Raw genomic sequence first — 11,282 nt, 5'->3', positions numbered from 1 at the left:
TTAATTTTTAATACATTTTTGGCACTTATAAACCCATTCCACCACTTTTTATCACCTAATGCTGCATATGTTGACCCATTATTGTCACTTTTATACTTATTTTTTGCCAATTATAACCATATTCATGATTTGTCATGCCTTTATTGCCAGTTCAAACTCATTTTTCCTACTTTTTAAATTACATTACCACATTTTTGCCACTTTTAAGCCAATATAGACACAATATTGACCATTTTTACTACTTCACACAAAATTTGTCACTGTTTGTTGAAGGAACCAACATATTGTTTACTGGAATATTGCATTATAATGGTGTCACTGGTAAGAAAGACCCTATTTTTTGTTTACAGAAATATTGGAGATACTTATTGGCTTACATTGGTATGTTGACACTTATTTACAGAAATGTTGCACTGAAATAGTGTCACTGTTCATAGGACACTTTTTTCAATCTATTGTCTTTCAGAGATATGAAATAAAATTAGTATTTTTTCACTTAATCTTTTTTTTTTCTTATGTCATAGATTATCGTAGATTGATTTCTGACCAATATATCGATAATCACAGTATCGGAATATCGTGAGATAATCGTTATCGTGACCTGTGTATCGTGCATCGTATCGTGAGGTACCCAGAGGTTCCCACCCCTACTACAGACTCATAGTTTGTAGGCCATAGTACAGAGTATGCCATTTCGAACACAGCCTTACTTTTTCATTGTGTAGGTTTTCATCCAGGCCCTGAAAGATTAAAGCAACATTTTATGTATAGAAAGAAGATCAGATGATATGTTGACTCAGAAATTGATCTTAAAAAGGGAAACATTAGAGGAAACATTAACTTAACTCTTTTAAAAAAACGTCCCAGAAACATGTGTCCCTCTGGTTAAATAAAAACCCCTTGAAATCCATCCAACCTGTGAAATCTTTTGATGTATGGTGAAGACGCCCCACGGTGTTCTGTTCTGGCTGAGGAATCACTCATCGCTGTCATTCCTGCTGCACTTTTCTCTCTCCCGTCACTACCACTGGAGCTAAAATGTTCCAAAGTGTAAAAAAAAAAAAATCACTGATCACACGTGCAGAGCTCTAAAATCCATGTATGAGGACGGAGCTGTATTTTGGAATGATTTGTGTCTTACACTATTTGTTATTTTATACTTGTTTTTTGCATTCCGCCAGCTTTTTATGATGAGGAGGTAATTTTATCCCTGTAAAGCTTAGCCTCGTAAAATGACAAGAAGATTCAGATGTTTTGAGTTTGTGGTTCAGGCCCCTTAAATTGAGTGATAAATTTCTGTGTCATTTTCTTCTCTATGAGGCATAATTCTCTTCACTGTGGTGATTTTGCTCTTCCTACATAAGCATTTAAACCAGTTTAATGCAGCGTCTACTGGCTTGTTAGGTATTATGAGCTGCTGTAAATTTCCAGTATGTCGCAGTAACCCTGCATGTCAAACCGGAGCACGTTTCTTTGTGTTTGCACAGCTATACTTCCATAACAAATACATCCCAGAGGAGCGTTTTAGTTTTTTGTTTTTTTTTCTCACCTGTGCAGATACACATCGCTCCCTCTGCACAACATTAGACAAAATCCCAGTATTACAACATGAATGTTAGCTTTGGGTACCTGCAGAAATGAAAGTAATAGTAGTACTTTTATGGGTACTTGTACGTTTTAAAAGAAGTTAAGTAATTTGTTACATTTCTACACCCAACTTTTGCTGAGTAAATTATCATTTTTTGTGATTATTTTTTTTATTTACATAGTCTTTGTTGCTTTGAACATAATCCATATGTTTATAGTCGTGCCATTTCTGATCAGCGTCACTTTCTTGGGTTCAGGTTGTGGTTTCTACCTATTATGTTGTGACCCACATGGCACTGTTTTAGAGTTCATATATTTAGCTATACTTACAGCATGATACTTTTTTTAATTTTGAATTGAATTTATTGGTGTTATATATATATATATATATATATATATATATATATATATATATATATATATATATACATAAAAAAGAATTGTACATGTTCACAAACCTTTTATTTTACCACGGTCATTAAATCGCAAACCTACTTTTTTTTTTTTTTTTAGAATTCAACCAACCAGATTTAGTTTTTCAACGTGAAAACACACATATATAATCTTTTTTTTTTCAAGAACATGAATCTATATATTTTCCTGTGTAACATGCTTTTCGCAGCATGCCTGTCAATTATCTATTTTTGACCAGCTGTCCGTGGCCCACCCAGTACAGGTCTGCGACTCACTTTTTGGGTCCCGACCCACCAGTTGAGAATCATTGGCTTACTGTATGCAAGGGAAATGCTGCAAAATGTATTACCAAAAACAAACATGGAGGATGAAAGAAACTATTACTTTTTACTTTGAGTACAATTTAATTGAGCCACTTTTTATTTGTACTTAGGATATATAAATACACTATGAAGATAATTTCTGAGTGGTTTTGAGGCCGTTGGTTAATTCAGAACCTAGTGCGACTCCAAAATATGTCAAAACATGTTTATCATCCTCCCCCTGCTCGTGGTTGTCATGCTTCACCTCCTCGGTTTGAACTTAGACCTCATTATGAAGACAGGAAAGAGTTAAACTCAAGGATTAAGCTCTCAGACGGGAGTGGGAGTAGAGTTTCATATGAGTACAGATGGGACATTCCTAAGGGTAAAAGCACCACAGATATCACTTATCCATATCTCATGAGTCATTGGAGTTGCACCATTTAAAAAAAAGAATATTCAAATTAAACTTTACTTCTTGATTTAGTGACGCCAGAATGAATCACTGGCTTCATCTGGCGTTAAAACGCGTTTGTCATCAGTGACTTTGCTATTGTCGTATTTTACAACAACTTTAATAAGTGATTTATTCCGGTTTGACCTTTGTGTGGAGCTTTAAAATGAATGATCCACATTTACAACAGCCTCATTGAACATTAGCATAACATGATTATGGAGAAGATTGTAAATTAACAAGTCTGTGAGGGTAAGCATTTCTTCAGCAAGGCTCTTCTTTTTCACCGAGGCACTTTGAGCTATGCAAATATTATCTTATTATCAGTTGAAGGATTTTATCTGAAGGTTAAGACTGACAATAAAGGATTATTAAATTATTTTAGGAAGAGTGGAGCAAGAAGAGTGGAATATAAATCTGCTGAAATACAAGAACCTCAAGTCTGTGTGAATTTACACTTGGTTAATAATATACTTTAGTTTGACAAGGTTTTTTTTTTCCCCTTCCTGTCATGGTTTTTGTTGAGTTTTGCCATCTGAGCTTTCCACCAATTAAATTATCCTGTTTGCTTCTCTGTTCCCTACAGAGCCCCAGACATGACATGGTAAAAAAATAAAAAATATATATATATGGTGGCCTTGAAATAGCTATGACGCACACACAAAATGCAACTTCCTGGCCACAAAATAAGTAATAAACGCACACAAAATAGTCATTCGTAACCATGAAATAGTAATTGTTAATACAATAGTTTTGTATGTTATTGTATATTTGTATTATTTTTTATATATTCTATTTATATTACTTGTGTTTTTCTATTTTTATTCCTTTTACTATTATAACTCTATTCTTTAAGGGCTTAATGGGGAACTTGGGGACTTTAATTCATTATGTACATGTTCATGCACATAATGATAAATAAATATATTTGACTCTATGTAGTTATGTATTATGTGCTTTGACTGCTCCATCAGTCGAGTGGTTTATGCAGTGGATTTACGACATTTTTTTTTTTAATTGGCGCAGGTTCGATACCTCTTTACAGCGACTAAAAGTGTTTGTTCTTTTTATGAGACATTTTGTATAAATGTTCAATGTTTTATTGTTTCATTTCATCACTTAATACAGTTTGTAAATTGTAAAATACAATCAGAACACATAGGGTTGACAACATGCGTAAAACGAGTAACTTCCTGTTTGTGTGTTATGCAACTCTTTTAACGGTTGTACATAGTCCTGGGCAATATATCGAGATTCAAGATATATCAAGTTTTCCATTTTGGTGATATAAAAAATTACAATATTGCCTATATCAAAACATTTTTAATTAATTGCATATTTTGTATTAAAATACTTGTTTTAGGACAGCATGAAAAGCACAGTTTGATGGATTGCTGAATGTGTCTAAACACAGACCTTCTCCTAGACGAGCCACACTACAGAATTCACTCACACGTGCTGTCCCTTAGAGGAGAAAAACCCAAAAGTGGCACATATTGGCAAAATTGTCTTTCTGGTCAGACTTTTTTGAGTTAAAAATATCAAGATTTGTATCGTATATTGCTATTTTGGAAAAAATATGGAGATATGAATTTTGGTCCATATTGTCCAGCCCTAGTTGTACAACATATATAAAAACAACATGGCATCAACACGCACAGATGAGCACCCTGGTCCTCTTTGCAACTAGCAACTAGCCACGAAGATCACAAGGAAGGATATTATTATCATTCATTAGTATTTCATGCACAGGTTATAATTATTTTATGGTCAATAAATGCAAATATTAAGTAGCGTTTCATGGCCCTGAATTCCACTTTGTATTGACTCCTTGTGGTTTCTCCCATTGAAGTCATATTAGCATCACCACCTTTACTGATCTACCTTAAAGAGTTTTATTCTTTTATCATTAAAGTCTACTGAGTGTTATTGGGTTTGAGGTGATATTTGTGTTGAGAATCATTGATGGAGGAGAATGTATTACACAGCTATGATTATAAGCTTTTCATTCAGAGAACAAGTTGTCATGCTGTACTGAAGCCTTGGTGACGTTTGTGGTAGGATGTGATGAATCTGTAGCCTGGGGAATTCCTCACACTGCGTGTGTGTGCGTGTGTGGCTTTGTCTCTCTTTAAGAAGCAGAAGTCAAAGCAGCAGAAAGCTGTTGGCATTTTTAAGTGTTTTACCAGCGGTGTGTCTGTCTTTTATTTATTGGTGTGGGAGGTGGCCTGCAGGTCTCTTTGGAGGTCAATGACAAACCAGGCGAGAGCCCTCTGGTTACCTCCGGGCACGTCTCTAAGTCATGTATGTCAGCGTCCCAGATGAGCAGGAAGCCACAGGCTGAGAAATAAGTCACACGGTGTGAAAGGTAGTTTGGTCAGTTTCAGTTTGTTGTATCACCAATGGCTCTGTCTTTGGCTCCTAGAGGGAAGTATCCCACCACCACCACAGGCTGATCTGATCTCTTTTTTACCCTGTGCATTGACTAAAGCCAGAGGTGAAAGTACACACATTACTGTAATTGAGTTGCATTTATGGCTAATTTTTAGTATATTTCTAAATTTGTGATTTTACTTGTACTTAAGGACGTTTTAAGAGAACTAATTTGTTCTCTAAATTTTTGGGCTCAAATATAGAGTTGGGCATCATTTGGATTCTGATTCTGATTCCGATTCTCAATTTCGATTCCTGTTCTAAACGATTCTCGATTCCAGGTCAACAGGTCACAGATTTCACAGGAGAACATTTTCATTTAAAAAAGCCTTTACACAGGCCATTTTTATTCATTCACTTAGTTGATAGTTTCATTTGATTGTTGTACTGTAACCAGTGTATTCAATTACAAAGGTCCCCAACTGTAACTGTAAAACTGAAACCTAAAACTACAAGCAAGTTGGCAGCGGTCTAAAAAACAAAGAGCTGCAGGTAGATGTGAAACTAAATAAAACAAACTCAAACCCTGGAGCAGTCATGTGACAAATCAATCAACAGTTCTTGTTGCGGAAGATTATTATTATTCTGGATACAGTGGAAACAGAAACTATTAACAGTAGTTATATTTTGACCCCGTTTATATTATAGGGACAGTATTCTATACATAAATGTAATTGGAGACTAAAGCCACAAAAATTGCACCACTTTAAAAACAAAATAGACTAATATAAGAGGGTCGTTTTGTGCTTGCGCGACTTGTGGCGATGACACTCTGGTGATGACATAATCCAAGATGGCGGCGGTCCGAACTCCAGCCGAGACTATTTAATAAGAGCCTTAAAAGACATGGCTATAATAAAAAGAGTGGATGGATGGAGGCATAAACATGCGGACTTTAACACTGACTTATTAAACACACACAGACCTCGATAAACGCGGGAAATGGAACAGGCGTCACCGGACACTGGCACTAGGACCCGAAGGCGGAGTAAATGAGTCCCCGTACTACATGCACAGGTGATAGGGTTAGGGTTAGGGTTAGGGTGATATCATCAGTTTATCATTTTACCAGTTAGAGGTGATTATCTCCTATCTCTCTTCCAAACTGAAACCGTAACACACACACACACACACACACACACACACACACACACACACACACACACACACACACACACACACACACACACACACACAGACTGCAGTCGCTAAGGTCGCGTTCTGAACGCAACATATACAAACTCCGGGTAAACAAACAGAGCAAGCCGTGGAAAACAAACTAGTGCAGACATTTAGGAATCAATAAATAACACTAATGACTTCAACATGACAAATGTACCATGTGCTGTGTTGAAGTCATTAGTTATTGAAGTTATTAGTGATTAAGTTCTAATTGTGCAGGATTTCCTCTTATCCTTTTTAAGTTTATACATGAAATGTTTACTCAGGGTTCCTACAGTAAAATTAAATTCCAGACTTTTTAAGACTTTTGAAATTTAATTTAAGACCAATTTCACAGTAAACATAATTGGGAAGAATTAAAAAAAAAACGCTGCATCAATTACATAGGGTTAGGGTAATTTTTTCTAGTGTCTAGTGCAGATCCCAAAGTTGACACCAAATGACAGTAAAATACACAAAAAAAAACCCAGACTACAATAATCAAAATAACTCCAAAAACACAAGATGACTACAAAAATAGCCAGAAAGCTATAAAATAACAACAAAAATACAAAAATTTAAAACCATTAAGAAAAATCTTTGTTGGACAGGCAATTTTCATTTAATTTGCATTTTCCTATGTTGTTTATACATTTTTTAAAAAAACAACATTATCATTTATTTTGAAATGTGTGACTTAATACAATCATAAAATCATACTTTTTATGTGTTCAAATTGAAGCCTTTTGAAAGACATTTTAATGACAAGACTTTTTAAGGATTCGTGGGGAACCCTGTTACTGTATGCAAGGGAACCGTGGTAAGATTTATTACCAAAAATAAATATGGGGTATGAAAGTAACAAGTAATGTTTACTCTGACTACTATTTAACTGGGCTACTTTTTACTTGTACTTGAGTATTTTATGTATGACTTACTTGTAACAGTGCTTGTACTTGTAGTAGGATATATCAGTACTCTTTACACCTCTGACTAAAAGCACCTAAAGCCCACATAGTGTTAAAAATACCTCTCCTACCAGGCAGGCTGCTGTAAAATCATTGTCTTGTGATGTTGGCCATGTTTTCCTCTCACTGTAAACGTCTTGTGTTTTCCTTGCCAGAAAATCAATCTGCACTCATTTGATTTTTGTTATTAAAAAAAGAGCTTATGCCTCCTCTCTTATGCAACCGTGCCACACTGAGAGCACATCAACGCACAAACAAGTTCTCCAGTTGACCTTTGGGGCCTGCTTGTGTGTGTTTATTACAAATACATAAAGGTACTGTTTAACCCCAATGCTTCGTCCTATCTGCGTTGTAAAACAACAAGTCCATCTACTGTCCCGTCTCCTCGTGTGATGCTGTAAATGCAGCGTTTTCTTATGCAGCAGTACATGACCTGATGATGAAAAATATAAACAGACAGGCAGGTTATGTAATCCAGTATAAGAGGGAATAGTAATTGGATTAAAACACTGCAGCCACAACAAGACTCTGACCTCACTCAGACCAGCGGCCTTTAAACCAATATCACACATGGGAGAATTTAACCCTGAAACCATTCTTTGTTGCTTGTGTTTTTGACCTGCAGTGTGTTTACAGCAACAAAAGATAGAATTATAATTAATGCACTGAACTGTTGAATAAAAACCTGATGTAGCAGACTGCTCGCAGTGACACAGAAAATACTTGAATTTGCTCGTAAGATTTTACCGTGACAATTTCTACCAGTTATGCTGATTAACTTTATTATTTGTATTAGTTTTATAAAGTTAATCCAAAGCAGTGTTTAACCACTGTACTGCAGTAAACCAGTGTATCATGTGCAATTTTCACTTAATTAGTCATAAATATTCAGAGCAAATTATTTCAATTTTATCCGGAATTATACTCATCCTGGCCAGTGGGGGCAGTAGGTAGCACAATAGTACATTAATGTATGTGTGTGTGTGTGCGTGTGTGTGTGGGTGTCTATCCTGTATATATATATATATATATATATATATATATATATATATATGTTTTAATATATAGATAGGTGTGTTTACATTGGTTATAGTTTTATTTATTATGTATAGGCTTATGTATACTATAATATACATAATAATATATTAAAAAAATTAGATATAATTATATATATTGATTACATACAATGATTTTGTCATGTCTGGAACATGTCTCCTATAGCATTCTCCTTCAATGAATGCTATTATTTTTTACTCAAATATGTCATTACTTTATAATTTTCATGGTTACGAGTTGATGTGACAAAAATGAACACTCCTGTTTGGCAGAAAACACCTTTGGATGTGTTTTCATGCAGATGGAAAAAAAAAAGCATGTTGACACAGAGAAAGACACGACGAAACTTTAGTTTATTTGAAGTTGGAAGCTCTCTGTTTTTCTCCCTCTGTGGAGCTTATCTCTGTTGTGTTTGTGTTGCTGTGTCAAGGCAATGCTCTTTGCCAAAAAATTACACTACTATTGTGGGTTGACATAAACGTGGGTGTACAAAGTACTTGGAAGGCTTAAATACTTAGTGTGTAATGTGAATTGAGCAAGTGCATCTGCCAGCCTTTAAACAAAGTGCTCCTTTCGGGCACGTTCACGTGTTCTTAGGTAACAGTTTAAAGCTTTAAGACACTGAGCAAACTGAACACTTAAAGATAGAGCCATATTGGTTGGGAACTTCAGCTTTATTTTTATTTAATGCCATGTGAGTTATAAAAGAAGTCCAGGGTTGGTTTTCAGAGGTGAATGTACTCACATGACTGTAATTGAGTCACTTTTATAGGTACATTTCTAAATTCTAAAGTACATTTTAAAAGAAGTAAAGTTATTTGTTATATTTCTACACCCAACTGTTAACGATTGAAATAATTATTCTTTAGTTTTAAAATGATCAACAGACATTGTGAAACTACAAAACATGAAATGAGACAACAGTCAAATGCATCACATTATAGCCGACCAATCAGATTAAACGTAATGCACGGCACCAAAACAGCACTGAATGGAGGTTATTTTCTCAGTTTAAGAGATATTAAATTAACCTATACTTAGAACCTGATTTTTTTTTTTTTTTTAATTTTGAATTTAATTAATTGGTGTTATTTAATTTTTTTGTTTAAATAAGTTTATACATGAGATGTTTACTGTATGCAAGAGAACCGTGGCAAGATTTATTATCAAAAGATAAATGTGTGTTTGGGGGGAAGAAACTAGTAACTTTTAAATTAAGCTACTTTTTACTTGTTTTGTATTTTATGTATGCTTACTTTATTGTACTTGAGTACAATTTCAATCAAGTAACAGTACTTAAGTTCTACTTGGGTTTATCTTTACACCTCTGATTGTCTTTAAACAGCTGCACTTTTTAATCTGATATTATCCGGTTTTATCGATTGATATTGTTTTACATATTTTGATTTTTCCTCATTTTTAAATATTATTTTATGGTGTGCCAGCGCTACCATGATGTTTGCTTTGTGTGAAGCAGTTTGACTTGTCTTCTACATAAAAGGTGCTATATAAATACACTTGACTTGATTTGACTTGACTTTATGCAGTGGTACGAAACACAAAAGTGTATTTTTTCTCCATCAAATATTGCTCTCAGCAGCATGTCTGCCATTGACATTATGTCGCCCTCCTCCTAAAACCCATTTGAGTTAAAAAATGCCTTGAGGATTGTGTTTACCAGCACATTGGAGCAATTTAGCTCTCTGCAACCCAATTCAGCAAAATGTTGCACTAATCCAGTTTAAAACTAATTAGCTACAGGCTAGCAGGAATGTGAATTTCCTTTTACCCTGATTGTAAACGTTCTTGTGTCTGTCTCTCCTTCTTTTCCAGTTAAAAGCCAATGAAATTACTTATTTGTCTTGTTTATTTCGTCTTGTAAAAAACAGTTATTTTAAGAAGTTAAGGGACTTTTCCTTCCATCTCATGGTCACTGTACCATTTCCTCTTTTTCCTCCAGCTCCCAACTTGAAGGGGCGACCTCGGAAGAAGAAGCTACTGTCCATATCTCATCATAGGAGGGAATCCCAGGGTCAGGGGTCATCGGGGTCTCCCCAGTGTTCAATAGCAGCAGTGGTCCAGGACCCCAGCAGCCTAGAAATTAAAGCTACATCAAAGGTAAAACACAATGTCTAAAAGTGCTAAAAAGATGTTATTATAGAAGTTCCTATTGTTTTTGGTCTTGTCTACTCATATGTTTGCTAAAACAAGCCCGACAGCAGGTGTGTCGAACTCATTTTAGTTTAAGGGCAAAATGTGGACCAGTTCAATCACAAGTGGGTCGCATGTTTATAATGTCACTCTAAATGTTAAATCTAAATCTAAATATTAAATCTGAAATCTAAATGCTAAGTATTAAATCGAAATGTTAAGTATTGAATCTAAATGTTACATTTAAATATAAATGCTAAATGTTGAATCTAAATGTTAAATGTAAATCTTAAATGTTAAATATGAAATCTAAATGTTAAATATGAAATCTAAATGTTACATTTAAATCTAAACGATAAATGTAAATCTAAATGCTAAATGTTGAATCTAAATGTTAAAAGTAAATCCTATATGTTAAATCTAAATGTTAAATTGAAATCTAAATTTTAAATATGAAATCTAACTGTTAAATTGAAATCTAAATTTTAAATATGAAATCTAAATATTAAATGTGGAATTTAAATGTTACATTTAAATATAAATGTTAAATGTAAATGTAAATGCTAAATGTTGAATCTCAATGTTAAATGTAAATCTTAACTGTTAAATATAAATGTTAAATCTAAATCTAAATGTTGACTCTAAATGTTATATGTAAATCCTAAATGTTAAATCTAGATGTCACGGATGAACCTAAATATTTAGCTAATATGTAAATTCACTGGAAGTACCAAAATAAAAGCTCATTGACGCACA

At 34.3% G+C, this 11,282-nt stretch overlaps 1 protein-coding gene across 2 annotated transcripts in view; it reads left to right on the top strand.

The window, feature by feature from the left end:
- The window catches only part of arid5b (AT-rich interaction domain 5B), a 130,817-nt gene that overhangs the window by 90,417 nt on the left and 29,118 nt on the right, over nucleotides 1-11,282 (top strand). For both annotated transcript variants that reach the window (XM_028468609.1, XM_028468610.1), the window contains one exon: nucleotides 10,336-10,493. In XM_028468609.1, the coding sequence (XP_028324410.1) occupies nucleotides 10,336-10,493 (158 nt within the window). The remainder of the gene's footprint in view (nucleotides 1-10,335; nucleotides 10,494-11,282) is intronic.

The sequence above is a fragment of the Gouania willdenowi genome, chromosome 15 (assembly GCF_900634775.1).
Source record: "Gouania willdenowi chromosome 15, fGouWil2.1, whole genome shotgun sequence".
Taxonomy (NCBI): Eukaryota; Metazoa; Chordata; class Actinopteri; order Blenniiformes; family Gobiesocidae; genus Gouania; species Gouania willdenowi.
Note: the sequence above shows the minus strand (reverse complement) of the source record. Positions and strands in the feature narration are given on the sequence as shown.